The sequence below is a fragment of the Notechis scutatus genome, chromosome 1 (assembly GCF_049901735.1).
Source record: "Notechis scutatus isolate UNSWTSFEM ecotype Mainland chromosome 1, rNotScu1.2, whole genome shotgun sequence".
Classification (NCBI taxonomy): domain Eukaryota; kingdom Metazoa; phylum Chordata; class Lepidosauria; order Squamata; family Elapidae; genus Notechis; species Notechis scutatus.
Genome location: NC_142009.1, coordinates 261,331,228 through 261,353,996, shown reverse-complemented (window position 1 = coordinate 261,353,996; position 22,769 = coordinate 261,331,228). Strand labels below are relative to the sequence as shown.

The 22,769-nt window shown below is 38.0% G+C and overlaps 1 protein-coding gene across 1 annotated transcript; it reads left to right on the top strand.

The window, feature by feature from the left end:
* The first annotated feature begins 4,383 nt into the window (after positions 1-4,383).
* On the top strand, positions 4,384-21,637 carry COMMD9 (COMM domain containing 9). Its single transcript, XM_026664682.2, has 6 exons — positions 4,384-4,475; positions 5,298-5,423; positions 6,342-6,481; positions 10,556-10,590; positions 18,083-18,186; positions 20,763-21,637. Exons 1-6 carry the CDS (start codon positions 4,425-4,427, stop codon positions 20,901-20,903), a joined length of 597 nt encoding a protein of 198 aa, XP_026520467.1. The 5' UTR covers positions 4,384-4,424; the 3' UTR covers positions 20,904-21,637.
* The last annotated feature ends 1,132 nt before the right edge of the window (positions 21,638-22,769 follow it).

Here is a 22,769-nt window from a genome sequence, read left to right as displayed (position 1 = left end):
ATCCCCATAGTCATGAGAGGCCAGGCGAGGAGATGCGTGCCTCGATGTGAGTGATATTCAGTTGGCCATGCCCAGCCAATAACATGACCACCAAGCCATGTCCACCCAGTCACATGACCACCAAGCCACACCCACCACCTAAGCCACACCCACAGAACCGGTTGTTAAAAATTTTGAATCCCAGCCCTGGTCCAACTTATCATTCACCCATAAACTCAGAATAGCTACACCACAATCAAATACTTGAGCCATTACTCCAAGAACAAGGCAGAAGCCGGCTATGTAGCTTTGCATGCATTTTACACTCATAAATCCTGTTTGTTATCAACATTTAATGGCTTTTCTTTTCTTTTCCAAAAAATGAAACTGAAAAAAACACTGTTTTCCAAATGAGGATACCATAGTAATGAGCAGTTTATGTGGGTGGAAGAGAGAAGAAAACACTTTTGTATGAGTGGTGTTGGAAGAAATGTCCATCTGAGTTCCGTTCCAAGTGGGAAGAAAGACACTGGAAACATGGAGTCTGCTTGGAAGGATGGTTTAATGGTGAAGCAGAACCACCAAGCATGTGTGATTATGGGTAGCTGACCACATGGAGTGGAGAGTGAAATATATTTATGTCCTCTGTTGGGCTTTGAACTTGCTTCCTGTTCCTATGGCAAGAAGTGTATCCTGATTGGTTGTCAGACTCCCATGGGGTGATGCAAGGGTAACTTTGTAGATTGTCTGTGTGCTAAGCTTGATTGAAAATTGGTGGGTGGTGCAATGAAGGGAAATGGCTCTGCCTGAAGGAGGTAGAACTTTGTTATGTAGAATAGACTGGCCCAGGCTTTAATGGCCCATTAACAAAGGTGGGAGGGGCTGAGGGGCTGCCTCTCTGAGTTTCTACTTCTCTTTTAGAGGAAATATTCTGCCTTTTTAGTATATCCTAAAATATTTCATTTTTCTAGGAGAGGGGTGGGTTTTAACTTCCAACAGTGGGTATAGAAATATAATTGATACATCTGCACAAGTATAATGAACCCTAAAGTTCAACAAGTATCTAGTGGGGCATTTTTTTAGATACATTTTAGCATCTTGGAACTTGTTTTAGTTAACTGTTTTTTTAAAAAAGAAATCAGAATGTCTACTAGGTCCCTGAAGGACATTTTGAACTTCTGTGGCAGAACAACCAATACAAATATGCTATAAGCATTAAATATATATTTTCTTGTCCTGCCTGAATACAATCGAGGAATTTAATTTTTAGCCCAAGGGTTTGGAGCATTGTTGTTTTTTCAGACAGAGAACAATGTGGAGTCATGAGATAATGTATAGCGTCTAGCTCAGAAAATTAATAAATCATGCATTTAAGCTATGAAAATGTACCACATAAATGTTGCCATCAAGTATTATAAGGGTGGTATTCCACAAGCATGTTGGTGATTTCCATCAGTTATCTCAGTCACATAGACCCTAGATCTTTTTCAGAGGATTTCTCTTTCTAATTCCCAGGTGAAAAAATAATAATTTCCTCAACAGAATTGCCTTAGCCCAGAAGTCTCCAAACTTGGCAACTTTAAGACTTGTGGATATCAACTCCCAGAATTTTCCAGCCAGCAAGTCTTAAAGTTGCCAAGTTTGGGGAACCCTTCCTTAGCCAATAGAATGACACTGTTGAATACAAAACAAGCTATTTTAAGTTGGAAATGAAAAAGCTAGTAGACCTACCAATCAATTTTAACTCAATTAGGTGTCTAGCAAATATAGCGCATGGCAGCTCCTTAAAAATGCTTGCCTTCCTCTAGTCAGATTTAAGATTTAAAAAAGATTTAAAAAGATTTTTTAAAAAAATCTTTACATAATCTCCGTAGCAGTCTGTTTAATATCCAAAAGAAATCTCTACAAGTAATCTTTCACAGTGGATCAATCTTAATGAATTTCAAGATGCCCAAAATTATAAAAAAAGAATCCCACATTATACAGCTCATTTTTAAAAAATGGAAAGAGAAATATAATCTGGGTGTTCTTTTTTTCTTGCAAAGGGACTAAATTTAAAACAGTGTTTTAACAAAGGGGAGCCCAGTCCTTTAGGTAGTTTTTGAACTAACTGCATTCTTGATTTATTTCAGGGGAAAGCCACAAATAAAACTTGCACATGAATAATTTCAAAAATACATTCTGCATAGATAAAGAAAACTTTGAAATGTATAAGGTGCTGATGCCAAGACATGATGAAATAAGTGAGACATTTTTGTTCACATAAATAAGGTTCAAAGCTTCTCTTACATTGGAAATTTCTGTTCTGTATTTTAGAATCTGTAGATTAAAATGTTTATATTGAAGTATATCATACATAAGATCAATATCAGAAAATTTCATATTTTTAATGCCTGTTCTCTCACTCTTTTCAGACATATTTTATGCATAAAAATAAGCCATAGATTTATATGTGGTATAAATCTATACCATTCCAATGTCACTTTTCTAATTCTTGCTCTTTTTGAAAAAGTTTAAGGGCTAGTTTTTCCCTGATGTTTTTTAATTGGAGAATATTTTAATTAGCACAAAAGAAAAAAAAAGTGTCCCAAAATGTATTTTCCCAAAGATATATGAAAAACATTTTGACAGTAAAATCCTCCAGTCATTTAAGAGGATTTTATAAATCCTCAATATAAAACTAGCACATCAGAAAGAACATAAAATATGACTGTCACCAATTTTTAAGGTGATTCCAAGTCATTTCACATAGTACAGACTGTGGTGTGAAGATGCTTCCTGACATATCTCATTATGCCACAAAACAAAATAATGCTGCTAAGTATGCCCAAAATAATGTGGGCTAAGGAAGAACTTCCAAGGAACCAGTGTTGAAAGAGGTCACATAAGCCAGGGGTCCCCAACCACGGTCCGCGGACCGTACCGTCCGCGAACAACCCTACCGGTCCATGGCAGCAGAAGCGCCGCCATCTTTTTTTCATGAAAAGTGCTTCCGTGAGCTTTTCCGGGTAGAAAGCTCACCGGAAGCACGCCATCAAAAAGATGGCGGCGCTAGCGCTCGGTGAGCTTTTCCGGTAGAAACCCATTTCTACCCGGAAAAAGCTCATCGAGTGCGATGCGCGCCATCTTTTTGATGAAAACGTGCTTCGTGAGGTCACTGGAAGCACTTTTTCATCAAAAAAGATGGCGGCGCCAGCTGATGCCGGTACCGGTCACGCGGCGCCAGCTGATGCCGCACCGCGCAGCGTCAAAAAGGTTGGGGATCACTGACATAAGCAATTGCATTGCCAGGGCTGGACATACCAAATACCCTTGAAGGCATTTACAATTCCACTTCTTCAAGTATGTAAAAGTAATTGAATACACAGAGAGTTTAGCATTTCTTTTCAGATTGGTTCTCATTCACAATAAGGTACAGAGAATGGTAGCCATAGTAATCATGGCTGCAATACCTATTCTGAATACTGAGGACTAATATAGCATTAACATTAGGGAGCCTTCAAAAATAGGCACTGGCCTTGTGCGCATGCATTTATGTATGCATGCAAGCACACGCGCGCACAGAGAGAGAGAGAGAGAGAGAGAGAGAGATGCAATCAAATAAAGAATGCTATAGTGCTACAGCACTTTTTCATATTACTTAGTTAGGACCGAGACACTCCATCGTAGTCATGGCCATGGCAACTTCGTCTATGTAGAAAAGCCCACCCTGTGGATTGAGGGGGATGTGCAGTACTGGTGCATATACAGTAATCTCAGAAACATCAAGTGCTTTTGCAATTGCCTTTGCCACTGACACCTAGAGGGCTATACAGATTTGTGATCTTTAAATTAAGTAGTATTGATTTTCCTAGCCTAACTAGTTCTGATTCTGATTTCTGATTCAAGTAATTTATTAAGAGTAAGGCTATTAGATCTGGGACTGCAAAAATCCAGACATCTTCGGACAGCAGCAAAGAGATGCAGAACACCTCTTCACTGTCATCTAAGGTTGATCTGAATTCTTGGATCGTCCCTCAGAATGAAAGCATACAGTATAAATGGATGCATATTTAAAAACAAATCGGCCATCCAAAGAATAACTCTGAAATGTAAGCAATCAATTCCTTCGATTGCTTGCATTACAATTTACAATCTTCGCCCCACAAACAGTCGTCTAAGATTTGGGGCAGTTCAGTCAGTGCTATCCAGAGGGCACTAGCACGTCGTCTCCTTCCTCGAATTGCACTATTACAACTATGTAATTTATACATTATCTTGTAAACAATTGGCAAATCAAAATAAATAAAAATAAATAAATAAATTTTCTTGAGCTTTAAGTCACTTTCTAATCTAAGCCACTTAGTATTAAACTACAACTCCCAGACTGCAAAGCAGCCTCAGACCTTGCCACGTGACCTCTTCTTCCAATGATATTTTGTATCTAATCACATGGGAAGGGAAATATGGCTGCATTGGATAGGGAAGTGTTTGCTTCGCTTCAGTTCTTACTGAAAGTAAGTGTGTGCTTATTTTAATATGGGGAAAGCAGGATGCTGCGGAACAGCGATCAGCTGCAGTCGTTTTGCTCTAAAACACATTTAAGTGGCAGAGCACAGAAATGCTCATGCTTATGATTTGTATCCGTGCTTATTGTTAACAAAGTAATGTCTAGTTTTAATCCCCCTTTCACAGTTGCCAGGTGAGTCAGGGACATGGGTATAAAAGAAAGCACTTTCCCTTCTTTTAGGCATTTATAAATCTAAACTTAAAACGTTCCGTCAATAGCTAACACATTAATTAAAAATATGACAGGTTTTCATCGGACTTATTATCTAAACGCCATGAGACAAATAATGAGGAACAAGGCAAAAGCAAACCTGGTCCTTTTTCCTCTCCAACATCCAATTTTCCTCTCGCTTCAAAAAATATTATTTGTTCACTCTTCCAGTTAAGAACTACAAATTTATTATATCCAAATACAAGTTACTAGATGCCTCAGGATGCATCAATATGTTATACATCACCACACTTTGTGTAGGTTAAGATTTTTGACAGCTGACTGCATCTCTGCTCTTCCTATACCATTTCTTAGATGCACTATTTCTAGTTTATTCTTCTTTGCCTTGGCTTTTTCGTATTACTCTTATTTGTATCTTCTATTCTTGATCACAGCGTTTCAGAAAGAAAGCTCTAGCTTCAAAACCTTACAAAGCTCAATTCTTTTTTCTTCTATTTCATATGAAGGAGCTGATGTGTCTACGCATTTAGGTTTCTAGTATTTGCTGCACTATTTTTTGTGTGTGTGAAGGATCACTATTTGTTTCTCTCCTTCAAAGGCTCCTTCAAAGAATGTTGTTCGGCAGTTATGCCAAGAGTGCTTTTCTAGTTCAGGAATTATATCTGAAAAGCTCACTGAAAGTACCTGTTCCAATCTCTCAGTAACTCCCAATGAAGCAAATCAGGTAAGATGCTGAAATATGTTCAAGATTCTATGAATACTTAAGGGTACACAGTATTATACAGAAAAAAGCATTTGTTTACAGTATTTGTTTCAGTACTTCTGAAGTAAATGAGAAGCACCCCAAGTTAACAATAACAATAACAACAACAACAATAATAATAATTTCATTACAGTGCAGTTCTCTGACATAGTGTATTGCTGCCGCTTCTGAGGTTGTTCAGCTTCCAGTAGCCCTGCAGGCCCATGCCCTGGTTGCTCAGCTATGGGACCCGTGGCCTGTAGCCCACTTGTCAACAGATGCCCAAGTTCCCCAACATCCAACGCGGTCCTTGTTAACCCGGGCGATGACCGAGCTGGTATAGGCTTTATTTGGTTGTGTTTCACCATGATTCATTGCATGGGTTGTTGGGTGCACTCAGTTCTGCTCCTTGGCCGAGACCTCTCTGGCATGGTTGGACCTGCTGGTAGTTTGCACTACCACCAGCACAGGTCTCAGCTTCATTGGATCAGTTAAGCCCCCCACCATGTCAAGGTGGCACCCCGTGCTGTACCTAAAGACCTAGGCAAGCACTTAAAAACAATTGGCGCTGACAAAATCACAATTAGTCAGCTGCAGAAGGCCACCTTACTGGGATTTGCTTGCATAATCCGCCGATACATCAAGCAGTCCTAAACACTTGGGAAGTGTTTGACTAGTGATTTGTGAGCATAGTTATCTCATTTGCTGTGTATACTGTCATTTTTGTGTAAAATAATAATAAAGCAAGGATAAAGAATAAAAGCCTAGTAGGGAACTGGACAGACATAGATTATATAAATTGATGTGTTTTGTTTCTTTAAAAACTGCATATAAGGCAAAAGAAGAAATGTTTTCTTAAATGCAATGTGAAACCCTTTATCTCTGTCATTTTTTTTGCAGTTAATCCAGTCTTTGCATAGCCTTACAAGGCACATTGTTTACCATGGCCTAACGTCGCAAGAAGAAATTCTGCCTCTCTTTCCAGAAGGATTTCACCAGAATCTTAAAAATCTTGTAACCAAGATAATCCTGGAAAATGTGTATGATTCAGGTTTCTAAATTTGGACACAAACAAAGTTCAGTTTGAGGTTCATGATAGACCATGACTTAAAAAAGTTAACTGAGATTTGATTGGTTAAGCAATTGTTATGGCATCTCTGGAAAATGAAAACAAGTAAAAACATTCCTTACTGATTTTTAACAGTCTGAGCTGAAGTTTATTTATTTATTTATTTATTTTGATTTGTCAATCGCTTACAAGATAATAGGTATAAGTATAAACATAGTTATGAATACATGAAATGGATACATATAAGAAAAATAAAAAGAATCAATAGGAAATAAAATAAAAAGAATAAAAATAAAAAGAATCAATAGGTAGGCACTTTGGTGCGCTTATGCACGCCCCCTACAGACCTCTTAGGAAAGGGGTGAGGTCAACAGTAGACAGTCTAAGGTTAAAGTTTTTGGGGTTTGGGGAAGAAACCACGGAGTCAGGTAGAGTATTCCAGACATTGACCACTCTGTTGCTGAAGTCATATTTCCTGCAATCAAGTTTGGTGCGGTTAACCTTGAGTTTGTATCTATTGTGTGCTCTTGTATTGTTATGGTTGCAATGTATGATTTTATATACTATACTTAGATTGGACTGAAGGCAGAGTAGTTCTAGGTTTTCTAGGTCTAGAATTTCAAGTCGGGTGGCATAAGGTATTCTGCAATGAGTAGAGGAGTGGAGAACTCTTCTTGTGAAATATTTCTGGACTTTCTCAACTGTGCTAATATCAGATACGTAATGTGGGTTCCAGACTGATGAGCTGTATTCGAGTATTGGTCTAGCAAATGTTTTGTATGCTCTAGTTCGGGGTGGGCAAACTACGGCCCGTGGGACACATCCGGCCCGTTGGTCATTTTAATACGACCCGCCTCTGAAAAAAAAATATTCCTCTCTGAAAAAAAAATTGGGGCCGGCCAAAAGAGACCCTGCGCCGCACAAAGTGCACACACAACACGGAGCTGGGCAGCCGCTTCCCTGGTAGCGGGGCCAAGGCCACCGCCCAGGAACGCCCACTGCTTTCCCTCGCCAGGGCTGGGCGGTGGCGTGTTGCCCTGCGCTGCGTGGCCCCCACCTGGCAGCGTGCTTCTCAGCTGGTCTCCTCCTCCTCGGCCATACAGAACAAACAGGCAGAGAAGGAGGAGACCAGCCGGCTAATTGGGAAGCTTTCTGAGCCGAAAGAGGCAGCTACTAATCTCCGGCTTTGCTCCGCTTCTCCAATGGTCCGGCACCACCCTGTTGTTCTTGTGCTGCGAAAGAGCGGCTAATGATCTCCGGCTCCGCTCTGCTTCTCCAACATCCGGCGCCACCCTGTTCTGTGTCAGGCCCAGCAAGTCCGAGCAGCCGGCGCACAGAACAGGGCAGCGCCGGATGTTGGAAAGCAGAGTGGGCCGAGGAAGAAGCCTCCCAACTGGCAGCACAAGCCTCCCCCAACTGGCCAGGTGCTCTCCTCCTTCTCTGCCTCCTTCTCTGCCTCTCCCCTCTTGCTCCTCACAGTTGCCCTGAGCTGGTGCGGTTCTTTACTTGGGCAGCCAGACGCCCGCAGCAGCGCCCGCAGCAGCGCCCGCAGCAGCAACAGGCAGTTCTGCCCGGGCTCTGCTCAGGTGTCCAGCTGGGGCTGTCAGGAGTTGCTACCACCGGCGCAGCTCCGCGGCTCCAGTCCCACGTTGCCTTGGGAAGGGAAGGCAAAACCAGGAGCCGCTGAGCCTGAACCTCCGGTGCCGCTGCTGCCGTTGCAAAGCACCGCCCGCGGCTCTTCCTTTTTGCCTTTCCCTTCCCGAGGCAACGTGGGACTGGAGCTGCGTGGGCCGTGCGGCAGTAGCAACTCCTGACTCAGGGGGCCTCCGAGGGGAGGGGAAGGAGGAGAAGAAGGGGGAAGGGGCGATTCCCAAAAAATCTTGTGCTGACCCGGCCCGTCTGTCAAATTTTAAAAGTGAATCGCCCCGAGCCAAAAGTTTGCCCACCCCTGCTCTAGTTAGTAGTGTAATATTCCCAGAGAAAAAGCTACGTAGGATTAGGTTAACAACTTTTAATGCCTTTTTGGCTATGTAATTTCAGTGGGCTCTAGCATTTAGATCATTAGAGATGGGTACTCCAAGGTCCCTGACAGACTATGGATCATCAACAAGGTCTTGACTATTCAGCTTGTATTTTATTTTCTGATTTTTTTTGCCAACATGTAAGACAGAGCATTTTTTTGTTGAGATTTGAAGTTGCCATTTGTTTAACCATTCTGATACATAATCAAGGTCTTTTTAAAGGGTAGCAGTATTTGTGGTGTTGAATAGCTTCACATCATCAGTGAAGAGAACACAGTTGCTCTTAATATAGTCACAAAGGTCATTTATGTAGAGTATGAAGAGAGTTGGTCCTAGAACACTGCCTTGGAGGTACAGAATTTGATAGGACGTCCCAATTTTGACCATTTGTTGTCTGTTTGACAGGACTGCTTCTATCCAGTTATGCAGGTGTCCAGAGATACCGTAAGATTTTAGTTTTAGGAGTAGTTTGTCGTGTACCACAAACTAAGAGTTGCAGATTACAGGATAGTTTTTTTCTGAAACCAAATTGTTTATTAGAGAGTAGGTTGTTTGTCTCTAAGTGGAAGATAATGGATTGGTTAATAATTGATTCCATGACTTTACAGGTGATGCAGCATAAAGAGATTGGTCTGTAATTTTCAACTAGGCTGGGGCCCCCCTTTTTGAAGATGGGGATGACCGTGGCTTGTGACCATAGCTTTGGCAAGGAGCTGGTCCTGAAAGATTTTTCAAAGATTATGCTTAGAGGTTTGGCTATGGCAGTGGATAGCTTTTTTAAGAAGTAGGCACATATTCTGTCTGGTCCAATAGATAGAGATGGTTTTAGATTGCGCAGTGCTTTTTCAACATTGTCTTCTGTAAAATTGATATGTATTAGATCATTGAAGTTGTCTGTGGTTTGACTAGGAAATACTGGGCATGATCCATTGCTGTTTACAAATACTGAGCCAAAGAATGTGTTAAAGAGGTTGGCTTTAATGATGTGATCGTTGCAGTCTTTACCATTAGGTCCTTTCAGGGGTGGGATGGACCTTTAGTCTTTTAGTTTGTTGTTTACAAAATTGTAGAAAGCATGGTGGAATTGGTGCGTAGAAGGTTTTCCTCTTGTTTAATGTGATAATTGGTGCATCCAGTCTTTACCTGGTGGCATAAATTTTTGTATCGGCCTTTCGCAGCGTGACCAGATTTGTTTTTCTGCCAAAGCGATCTCTTTTTTGATTGAAGCTTCCTTATTGTTATGGGTAATCTGTTTTTTCTGGTTTTGGGAGTTGTTATTGGTACATATAGTTTGATGACTCTTTTAACTTCAAGTAAAAATATGTTGTAAACAGACAAATCTCATGATTGTAACTCTGAATTATGACTGACTAGTTGCTACACATCTGTTTAGGCCAGAGCTGTCAAACTCATGGCCTGTGGGCCAGATGCGTCATATGCTGGCCACGCCCACACCCAGTTTAGCAAAGGAGAAAAAAGTCCCAATACATTACGTGATGCCACTGTGACACCACAAGTTTGACCCTTGATCTAGACCCATGATGTCAAAAAGCTGCCAATGTTTGCAGCAAGCACAGTTTATTATAAGATTCTATATTTCTCGAATTAAGGTCATTTAGCCCTGCTTCAGCAACTGGATATGATTTTTATAGTAAATTGGCCATAGTTATTTAGATTTCATGCCGTTGCCAAGTTGCCCTTCCTTTCTTAGTGATTGTTTGTCACAGCATAACCCTGATTTCCCAGCTACAATATTGCACTGCTAGATGAAGGCAGATAAAAGCAACTTGTCACTCTCAATGAACAAGAGACATTTGCAATTACTGAGCAAAAGAAATAATCTTGCAGACCGTCAGCTGTTGACACTGTAAGTGTCACTGAACTCCAGTATGCATTAGATTCTTTCAGACTTCCTGGCCACAAAAACGTGAAAACATTTTTGTGGAATCTGTTGCTGCTTTCTGTTACTATTTTGCCTTGCAAAGACAATTATATTTTTTAAATATTTTCTTTCTTCTTTTTAGTGCCGCCTGGAGAAATGAAGCACAAGCCAGTCAAAGTGAGTAGCAGGATATGTGTTGGGATAATTGCTATATATAATATTACACTTACATAATATGGCTTGTCTGCATTTAATTTCACACATTTGAGTTTAGGGCTAATTCACATAAAGCATGTGTCTAGCATAGAAATTGCTTCATAGATTATGTCTGAAGCAAGCCTCAACCTCTTTTGCTTTTGGAAGAGTCATGGATTCCTGTAGTATTTCTTCCAGTGTTATTATGCCCAACACAGAAATGAATAAGTGATATTAAATCAAATAAATGAAAGACATAAAATAAGAAAATGAAGCAAATGTACACCATTACGATTTACTATATAGTACTTCATACCAACACTGTTCACTGTGCTTCTCCACATCTGTCTTGCAAACCATATTTATTTTCATTACATTAATACACCACCTCATGTATTGCTTTTTTTTCCTCTTTACATTCTCTTCTTTCTCTTGATTTCATTCCATCCATTCTGCTACTGAATCCCATTCAATATATGAAACAGATCATCTCAGTATATTTATTTATATATTCATTTAGCATCCATTCACTTTTGATCATATTCTTGTTTTACCATATCCACTTATTAAATGTCCCAATTTCCACTGCATCCATTTTTTTCCCTAAAATACCCAACTCTCACCTAACAAAGTAGACAGAAGCATGCTGTTATACTCTGCCATTCTGGCTTATTGCAATGTTCATTCCTTGGAATAGACCATATACTACCCATTATCAGCATTTGCTGTTCTTAAATTATTTCTGCCCACTTCCCTTTCTTTAATAAATATCTTAGGAAGAGCCACAGATTCATCAATTTGCTCAGTTTTACCTTTTATACTTTGCAATCACTTCTTCCTTTTTCCCTGTAAGATTCAACCATCTTTGTTTTTTGATACATTAATTTTCACTCTGCATTACATCATATAGCCTAATGTCTCCTACAGATCGTTTAGTTTCACCATACAAGGTAGCGGTAGTATACAAAAATATGTGCATGTTCATGTCTCTTAATCAACACACTCCAATATTTGTACAAGCATTCCTTATATATTTATCCAAAAATGCATTAAACAACCAAGGGGACATCAAATATTCTCACCTTAATCCTTGTTCATTGTTGAATCATTTTTAAGCATTCCATTTATTCTCATGCACGCTTTATTTCCATTAGGTGTTGCTCTGGCTACATGCAGCAATCAACCTTCAGTTCCATTTTCAGCCAAATATTTGATAATACAAGTTTATACATATTATCACACACTTGGACCAAATCCATAAACACAATAAGATTTTATTTCTCTTACTGATGCATTTCCCAATGGTTTTTCTCACATCATACACTTCTCAATAATAAATGGGACTGACAAATGTGCTGGAAATATTCCTCCATGAGCCAAAGCTTGATAAAGGGTTTTTTATATTTAGTAGGAGTGAGAACTCTCATTACTAAACCGTTGTTGGCTTATCAAAGTTTTTTTTATTTCTTATTATGCATTAAAATGATATTAGTATTAAAATGACATTGAATTTCTTGCATTATTGTGTATACAATGTCAGTTCAATAATATCTAGAAAAATCAATGTTTGACTGCCAGTATATAATGACTGATAGCTCCTTTGTTCAGATGTTCTGTATCTAAAAGCTTCTTCCCCAACTTTTATATTTTCTTCATTTCCTTCCTTGTCAACAGGATCCTTTTATATATTATTAAATATTGAATTGTGATGGTCTTTTGATCAAACTTTTTGACTACTGAATGGAACTGTGGCATGGTGTGCTAATAATCATTTGCAAGAAGGGCATAAAAACTGGTGGGGAAAACAGTTTAAATTAACAAGTGAGTCGTGAATTGAGGCATGCATGAAACTGAGAACAGTTTTGGTACAAATTCAGGAACAAGCTATAATTTCTAGAGAATCTGCTGAACTGTTTGTGGTCAGTCATGGTTCTCCTAGGTTTGAAAGGAAACAAAACCTGGTAAATAGAGCAACCTGATCTGGGTTGATATTGCCATGTAAGCAAAGTGGCAGATTTCTGGGAGAAAATTGTTAACTGAATATGACAATTATGATGAAATAAAATGCCAATGAATAGACTGGATATTTGTAATGCCTCTCCGGACAAGGAGAAAACTAGAGATTTCCCACAATGCTCCATACATTTACTCCTTGTGAGAAGGCTTGAATTTAAGAGTTCTGGGAGATGTGAGAATAGCCATCTTTTTGCTCAAATTATGGCGACATAAGTTGAGGACTATCTGTATAAGAATCCTACCCATGGGAAAATGCTTTTGATTTGAATTCTCAACACAATAGGATGAGATGCTGAAGATTGGACGTTACAGAGAATGAGAAGAAACTAAAGATTACAAATGAAGGAAAACACTTTTGACTCATTAATACAGAATGGAGCAAAATATTTTATTGTTGGACATATTGAAGGATACTTTTGAATAATGGACTTATACGTTTATTTTAAGAATGTCTGCCTCTGTAGATAGACTGTGTTTAAAAGATGTTATGGGAGAGGAACATGTTGTACTGTTCTTGATCAGTCTCAAGTTTAGATTCTAATCAAGTTCATTTTCTAATCTGAAAATGAATTTAAAAAATAACAGGCTACAACAATGAGATGAAAAAGATTCTACACTGGGCTTACAAATGAAATTAGCAAATATCTTAATAATTAAAAGAGGTATATAAATACCAAATCTAGAGTAGTAGAATAGTTTTCCTGTTGTAGAAGGGACAAAAAAGTGAACAGAAATCAAGTTGTAGGACATTTGAAGGGATTAAAGATTAAGATTGTTAAAAATAAAAGGAAGGGATATAAAGTTGGTTTATTTCATCAAGGTTAAAATAGATATGTTGCTATGTCTGGTAATTCTAAATGGATTTTAGATGATCAGCACTAAAATGGTGAAGCTTCAAGGATTTGTTAATAGATAACAGATGGAAGAAGGGAAAATTTGTTCTAAGAGAAAGTAATAAATTACTAAAATTGTTTATAGTTATGAGCAGAGGTGATATTCAGCAGGTTCTGATCAACTGGAGAACCAGTAGTGGAAATTTTGAGTAGTTCAGAGAACCGGCAATACCACCTCTGATTGGAGATTTTACAGTGTCCTTCCACTGCCACGCTCACCAAGCCACACCCACAGAACTGGTAGTAAAAAAATTTGAATCCCACCACTGGTTATGAGGAAGGGGGACATAATTTCTTTATATATTTCTTTTCTTTTTCTTTACATTCCTCTTATCTTTTCTTTGTTTTTATTTCTACACTTTATTTTTTATTTTTATTCTTTCATTTTGTATTAGTTTTTATCTGTGTAATTGCAATTTTTAATAACAAATACACAAACATACACGTTACATGAATATACAGTGAGAATATTTAGACAATATTTGCCAAATAAATATTTGCCAAACTAAGATGAACAAACATATGAATGGACTCTCACAGAAAAAGGAGAAGCTGTTCTTTAGTAAAAAAAAGATTTAAGATGCTTCACTTTGATAAATAAATAAGTGAAATGTGGTTATAAGTCAATTGTAGTGCAATACAATAAGAGATGTTCTGAGGGCAAACAGGACAAAATCACTACTAAGAAGAATTAATTATTTTGAGCTGTAAATTATTATTTTGAATGTAAAGCTGTACATGTTTATTTAAATGTGTGAGAGAGGCAAAAAGGCCTGGGTGAATATAGGAGGGGAAAAAAGTATTTCCGCCTCCTGTCCCCTCATCCTCTCCCTACCCCTTGAGAATACTTAATGGATAAGAGAAAAAAAAATCTATCCACTTTCTCCATTTTTTGAGAACAAAAATTTGGATCTTCGGCACAATTGATGGTTTCTCCAGCCATTGCATGAGACGTTTATGACAAGATTATTCTAGGCAATGGTCATTAGCTTTAAATGGAGATTAGATATTAGACTTTTGTAATTGTAATGCATAACAATTTCGCAAACAAACATTGCATATACATTTATACAACCCCATTCTTAGAAGATTCAGTTTTAACTATAGGTGTACAAAATGTTTCAAATTCTAAATTCTTTGAGCTGGAGATGATATTTGTTTGAATTGCCTCTTTTCACCTTATTGGAAGTGTTTGAAATACGAAAACACCTCAGTTCTGAGCTTGAAATGAGGTCATTGAAAAGGTCTGAATACTTCTGAAATGGCTGGGAAATTGTTTTGAACTTAAATTGGGACATTTTGAGCCCGAAACATTTTGATTTTGAACTGCTTTACACACCTGTCATTTGAAGTATACTTGTTTGGAAGCAAGTCAGGTTGAGGTGAATTGGTTTTCTTTGCAGTGAATATGTATAAGGTGATATTCTGAAGGAATATATGGAATTTCTTGCACTGTAAGCATCTAGGCTATTGCTGGGGGATTTTCTTTGCACCTTGACTTCATTAGTTCTAGTCTGCTACAAATAAGGTCAGGAGCATCTTCCAGAGTCATCCATCAAATGGAACTGTCCCTGGGGCTCTAACAAATAGATGAGGCATCCGAAGGTTGCTATCCTATACACATGCCATGCATCAGCATGTTTTTGTTTGCAGGCACCAAAACTGCAGTTGTGTTCTTTCCATTAATTGGTTTTTGTAACCGTCTTGATCTTTAGTTGCCAAGTGAGCTGATGGTTGCTCCCTCTTTCTCAGGAAGCTAGAAGCTAGAAGTGGAGCTAGAAGCAGTTTTTATGTGTGAACTAGATTACAGATTAATTAAACCAGACTTGGGTGGAGGAAGATGGATGGATGAAGAATGCAATCCTGCTGTGAAATTTATAGTCTCCTTTTAAAGATTCTCTGATGTGACATTCATAACACTCGGAAATGTTACCATCAGGATTATTTCTAGGTTCTGCACAGGTGTAGAGTTTTGTAATCCTTGTGGAATTTGGAATGGCAATTATCTTATTAGAAAGCTAGGTTTCTAATTAGACTTAAATGAATCTTAGTTGAATTAAAATAAATCAGGGTAGGGCTTTGCAGGAAATTAACAAACAGAATGTTTTCCACAATCTAACCCTTATTTCTTAGAGTTAGACCACAGCTGTGTTCTGATGTGCTTTGCTTCTGGTCATACTTGTAATCCATTATTCTTTTTCTGACATGTAAAGATCCAATCAAAATGAATGACTAGGTCTAGGTTCTCCCATTCCTCTGGGGACAAACAGTAATGAGTCGAATTCTTGTTGTTGTTTTAAACATGTCAAAAGGGAAGGTTTATCCAAACTTTGAGCCTTTTGTGACAAATTGAACTGTCCTTAGTTCAGCCTTTTTTAATAACTTGTCAGTCTTGTCAGAATTATGAGGCAGTATCCTTTCTGAGGCAACAAGCCCTTGTACTATATAGTGATCAATACAGAGAAAACAATCTTAAGTTTTTGAAACCAATAACAAATATTTAGAAATTGGCTCTATACAAATATACAAAATAAAAAAAATATGTTGATAATCTAAACAAAAATGTTAATCTGTTCAGGGCTGAATATGGATTTTGCATCAGAATTAAGAAAGAATTCTGTAATTAGAATCAATAAAATAAGTAAAAATAAATGGGAACTGCAATATAAAGTGCATTCATTGGCCTATTCACAGTAAAAATACAGTATTCCATTATTACTGAGCCAGTATACATAGTTTTAATTGAACAGTTTTCTTTCTTTCTTTCTTTCTTTCTTTCTTTCTTTCTTTCTTTCTTTCTTTCTTTCTTTCTTTCTTTCTTTCTTTCTTTCTTTCTTTCTTTCTTTCTTTCTTTCTTTCTTCTTTCCTTCCTTCCTTCCTTCCTTCCTTCCTTCCTTCCTTCCTTCCTTCCTTCCTTCCTCTCTCTCTCTCTCTTTCCCTCTCTCTTTCTCTCTTTCTCTCCTTCCTTCCTTCCTTCCTTCCTTCCTTCCTTCCTTCCTTCCTTCCTTCCTTCCTTCCTTCCTCCCTCCCTCCCTCCCTCCCTCCCTCCCCTCCCTCCCTCCCTCCCTCCCTCCTCTCTCTCTCTCTCTCTCTCTCTCTCTCTCTCTCTCTCTCTCTCTCATGCATTCAGAAAATTCTTGGCTGGGTTGAAGAAAGGGCAAAAGAGTCACAGTATATATGGTACAGAGCCACAGAAGACAAATATAACTTTCCAGAAATGGAAAGAGAAAATAGCAAGTTACATTTCTTCATTCTAGATTCCCCCCCTTATATTTGTTTTCTAGAGCCATAATGGGGAAATGCTGTTTTAACAAGTTTTCAGTTCTCCCTAGAATATAGATAGTCTATAACATGAGTTGTCAGCCTGGTGTCTAAATTTTGTTAGACTACACCTCCCCCAGTTCTTTGTCATTGGTTAATGGGAATTGGATTGAAACCCAGGAAGGCACCTTAGTAAGTAATTTATCTTATTACAAGTAGTAGGATACAAAATCTAAAAAATGCTACTTTGTAAATAATAGTTCGTATCTTTGACATCCATCCTTGCATAATATTGTGTGCCACTCTACATACGATAGTAGAAAAACAGTTGGAGCAGTATGATTGTGCAATGAATCTGTCTTATATTGAACGAAGCTATTGATCTGCCATTCTTTATTTAGTAATATATACTGTCACATCTAGCAGCTTTCAAGATTTTTGGCAAGGATTTTTTCTAATTCTTTAACTGAAAATCCACTTAGGGAATGATAAATATGAAACTCCATATGTATGGCTACCAATAAGTTGTCCAATTGGTTGAATTTTATCCACTTACCAACATTATCTCTTGGGTTTAATGCAAACATTTTTCACATTCGTAATAATTTTACCTGGAGGTATCAATTAAACCGAGACCTTGTATATGTAGAAAATCCACTATGCCCACTGAGAAATAGACCGGATCAAACTTGCCAAAGCCCTCTGCTTGTTTTGGACTTTCAGTATGGACAGTAGCTGATGATTATGGGTTTTGCAGGTGAATATATTTATAAGTGATAAATTGAGAAAAGTTGTGTTTTGCTATTGAGCTGAATAAGCTAATAAGCTGAAAATATGCTTATTTTCATGAAGCGTATTAATGTAAGTGCTTGACTTCTACAAAAAGTTGGTGAATTTCAGCTTTCATCTGGGTAAATCTTTGAAGAATGCTGGAATTGTTTAGCAAACCTGGTGGTAGTTGATGGTGATTTCCAAGAACAGAAGTGTGTTGAGAGATAGTTTAGACTTGAGTGTATTAGCAATAGCAATAGCACTTAGACTTATATACCACTTTACAGTGCTTTACAGCTTTCTCTAATCAGTTTACAGACTCAGCATTTTGCCCCCAACAATCTGGGTCCTCATTTTAACCACCTCAGAAGGATGGAAGGCAGAGTCAATCTTGAGCCTGGTAGATTTGAACTGCCAAATTGCAGGCAGCTGGCAGTCAGCAGAAGTAGCCTGCAGTACTACATTCTAACCACTGTGCCACTCTTTTCAGTGTATTCATTCACCGATTCCATTCCATGTCCTTTCAATTTCAGTTTCCCTCCCAAGGCTAGTAGATATGGATTGGAGAGTAGACATTAAGACATCTTCAGACAATATCAGCAAAATGGCTATTCCTACCTGCCTGCTACAACTTAAGGTATTGTCAAATGCGTTTTCATGCACTGTTATTTGTTTGTTCTTAAAAAGAGATATAGTTTTTCCTCTCCTATGCATGAATACATACGTACGTACTTACATACATACATACATACATACATACACACACACACACACATACACACACACACACACACACACACACTACATTTCAGATGATAGTATTTTATGAATAAATAGCACAGAGCAAATTAAACCAATCTCAGAGCACTGTCCATGACTGTGTGCCACGCATTCAGTGTATAAAGAGGTTTTATGTATATATGTATTTATGTAATGTTTGTTTATATATTTAATTTACTTGCTGCCTGTTTCATTTCATAACTCCTCTGGGTGGCTTACAGCATTAAAAGCATTACAAACATAACTGGTAAATATTTGTAAAACAATAAAACTGGAAATTACAATCAAAAATAGAATTATTGTAAAAGATGAGGAAGAAAGGAGCAAGATGCACAGGCGAGGGAGGAGGGATTGCTTGTGTTAGTTGATTTTCCTGTGTGTCAGTTCTCACACCACAAGCATCTACAAAATGTGGCTATCGGTTTTGCAGCCAATGCATAAATTGTGTGTATATAAGTCAGGACTTGCATAACTTGAAGATGTGTAGTAATCATCAGCCTTATCTCATTATGCAGGCATTAAATCTCTGGTTGATTGCTATAAGTAAAATCTGTTCTAATGACTGTCAACTAGTGCCTGGAATTTAAATTTTGTGGAAAGTTTATGAGGCCGAATCTCCATTTGTATGCTGTTTTTCCCATTGAAATTATTCCCTAAGGAGACAGGGAAAATATGATAATGGTGGCCACTTAGGTAGGTTGCATGGAGAACTTTCATAAGCTGCATGAAGGTGCACATTGCATAAATGTTTGTTAAGATTTGTGAGTGAAGTTAGGTTCCATGAAGATCTGTGTCATGCACCTATTAAGTCATAAATGCCTTAATAAATGACTGAATTCTAAAACTGATCTGTGGATGGAACAGTGTAGCCTCAGCCAAGCTATAATACACCAATGGGAAGACTGCTTCTCTGCTTGTATACTGTGTAGGGCAGTGATAACATTATAATTTCCTTGGGCTGTTTTTCATTTCCTCTGGTTAATTTCCAGTTGACACTAAATTTTTTTTGCAAAACCCACATGACCAGAGGAAGGGGCAGCAAGTGAAAAAAATAGTATGTCTGAAGTGGTTTTGTCATTCAAGTAGTCCTTGAGTTCACAACCACATATACGAACTGGAAAACTTATCATTTAAGTGAGGCACTTAACCACACACCTGATTTTACAACTTTTTTTTGGCATGATCATTAAGCGAAACACTGTGGTTACTCAGTGAGACACCATGTGACCTTCACTTACAATCTTCCCTGCTGGCTTACCCACTGACTTTGCTTGTTGGAAAATGGCTGAGAAGATCACAAATGTCAACCATATGACTGCAGGATGCTGTAACCATAGCAACATATGCCAAGCAATAGCAGTAGCACTTATATACCTCTCCATAGTGATTTACAGCCCTTTTTAAGCAGTTTATAGAGTCAGCATATTGCCCCCAACAATCTAGCTCTTCATTTTACTGACCTCAGAAGGATGGAAGGCTTTGAGCCCTGTCATGATCGAATTTCAGGTTGTGGGAAGAGTTAGTCTGCAATACTACATTCTAACTACTGCCCTAACAGGGCACCAAATCACAATCATATAACTGCAGGGATGCTGCAGTGGTAGTAAGTGTGAGGATGGATCATAAGTTACTTTTTTCAGTACCATCATAACTTTGAATAATCACTAAATAATTGTTAAGCAAGAACTATCTGTAGTATCTTCAGAAAACATAAATAAACCAAAAAGCTAGGTTTCCTACGTGGTAACAATGTAAAAAAAATAATCCATATTCTAGCTTCATCTTCAACCTTCCTGTTAATCTGGAAGTTCTCAAAAGGCGATTGTACTCATGTCAGATTTCATCTCATCTTGTTCACTCTGTGGTCATTGAAAATACTGTATTCAGCAAATCCTTTAATGTGGTTACTATATCACTCAAGTCTTAACAAGGTTTAAGTTAATTGCTCTAAATACTAGCTTAAATCAATAGGATTTTAGATAGGAATGGGACTTTTCACATTGATTTCAGTGTGTCACCAAGGCAGGATCAATCATACTGTTTACATATTGCCATCCCTATGATTATGACTTATGAAGAAGCACTTACTCAATGATTAATAGCTACTGCAAAGACACTGTTTTGCATTACAATGAAACCACATTCAGACAAAACCAGAATATATATGGCAGCCTGACAAGGAAAGAGAAACCAGCTGTTTGGCTTCTTCTAAGAAACTTGTCTAGCTTTTTTGAATCAGGATTAGATTAAATCAAAATGAAGGGAGAAGGAACAGTAAGTAAAGACAAAAACCCTTGAGCTTGTTAAACTACACCCCAGAACTATATATCCAATCTGTTTTTGAAGAATGGGTAATAATGAAGAAGTCATATGTGCCTCGAGGGTAGATTGCTTTTATATTTAGGACGACTAAAAACTCTGGTTTTCTTTCAGATTCAAGAAGATGCGGGCTTGTGTGGAAATGACTTTGCAACCTCTGCATTAACAGTAGAGCTGAATAAACAAACATTGGACACTATGCTGGATGGTCTAGGGAGGATTCGGGATCAGCTTTCGACGATTGCAAATAAATAATACTCTTAAGTAAAAAAAAACACCGCATCATCCATTTGTATGCATAAAAGTATTTTCTTTTGAACTCAAATATGATATTTCATATGGATTCATTTAGCCGTTCTATTTTGTTTCACCCCCTCAAGGGCTAAACACAGTTTTAATAATCTAGATATTCTCAAAGAAGATTGTACTTTGGGAGTGCTGCCTAAGATAAGCTTATAATGTCACTCAGGCCCTCAGTTTGCATTTATTGCTACAGAAGTTCATAACTGTGGTTAATAGGAAAGTTTTAACAAGAAAAAGAAGCAGCCAGTGAAGCAGATTATTTCCCTGGACTAAAATTGTACTACTAGAAACACAAATGCAGCTAATTGACCAGTTTCCAATTCACACATACTTTTGAAAAGGGTGTGCTGAAGAGCATGTCACCAGAGACATTTCATCTTCACTGAAGCATCATTTTTGACATAGGACAATTGTGGGGCAGTGTCTTTTGTCATTGCAGAATGTCATTTTTCAATAAGCCTATTCCTGTTTTATGCCAAATAACTCCAAACTTTGTAACAGCAAAAAAGAAGAAGGAGAAGGAGAAGAGAAGAAGAAGAAGAATGTCATTTCATACTGACTTTTAACAGGAAATGAGTGTCGTTGCAATTTGGTTATACTAAATAAGATTCCTAATAGCAATTCTAGGTGTCATTGCAGCCTATATGAAATATTAAGATTTCATTAAAATACATACCTTCTAACAACTGAACGTCATCTATTTTCATTTATTTTAAGCAAATTATTTTTCTCTCCTAGGTGCCATGAGACTAGATCTGTTTTGCATTTTTTGTTTTATTAAGCCTTAAGGTTAATGTTATGTTCCCCCAGTATTCAATTATCCAATTTTATGCTGTGATATTTTTCTTTATGTTACTTTATTCTTTTCTCTTTTTCCTAAGATGATTTCACTGGACACTCACATGGTGATATCAGTAGAGAATACCTGGCTAGTTTCCATTCTGGTATCTTTCAGATGTGATCCTACTTACATGAACTTTTCCCAACTTGGTGCCTTAGAAAAATCTGGAAAGACACTTGGAGGCATTTGGATGGTAGGATTGAAGTTAGCAAGGCAGGAACCAGCACAGTTCGGTCCAGTCAGATCTATCAGAGTAGGGGGATTCCAGTCTCAAGAATGGAATAGTTTGTTGATTCAAACAGATGAGAAGAAAAGGCTTAAGATTTAAATTCCAAATCTGATACAAAAAGGGTTTTAATTTCTGATTTTCAGTAGGTAGATGTTCTGCATATGGCTTTTTTCTTATCAAAATAAAGCAACGTACCTAGAACTATCAAGTTTGTGAGCCTTTTACACTTCCCGATTCTTCAATACAAAATTAAGTTTCCAGAAAAGTAGAGGCCCTCCCCTGAGGTTTGAATTGGTAGCAGAATTGATAAATTTGGGATCATCAGGAATTGGAACTGGAGCATTAAATTCAACGTCCATTGGACATAGCTCCCACTGATTTCAATGATAAATCAGTAGGAGCTGTGGCACAGTGGTTAGAATGCAGTACTGCAGGCTAACTCACTTGCTCACTCAAGGAGTTGGATTCTGAGGGGCTCAAGGTTGACTCAGCCTTCCATTCTTCTGAAGTTGGTAAAATAAGAACCCAGATCGTTGGGGGTAATATGCTGACCCTGTAAAGCGCTTAGAGATCGCTGTAAAACACTGAAGCAGTAAATAGTTATCTTCCTTTATCCTTGATTATCACAGCTGGCCAGCTGTTGTGGGTTGGGTGACCTTGACTGGGGATAGTCTTCCATATGTTATCTCCTTTGTTTTTAACCATCAGAATGCTGGCAACATTATCCATTGTCTTGCCTTCCATTGAA

Excerpts from the sequence above, each read along its gene's own strand:
- COMMD9 (XM_026664682.2), top strand. The coding sequence starts at position 4,425 with ATGGCTGCATTGGATAGGGAAGTGTTTGCTTCGCTTCAGTTCTTACTG. Across the intron at positions 6,482-10,555 it reads AAGATAATCCTGGAAAATGT|TGCCGCCTGGAGAAATGAAG; the intron begins GTATGATTCAGG and ends TCTTCTTTTTAG. Across the intron at positions 18,187-20,762 it reads CCTGCCTGCTACAACTTAAG|ATTCAAGAAGATGCGGGCTT; the intron begins GTATTGTCAAAT and ends GTTTTCTTTCAG.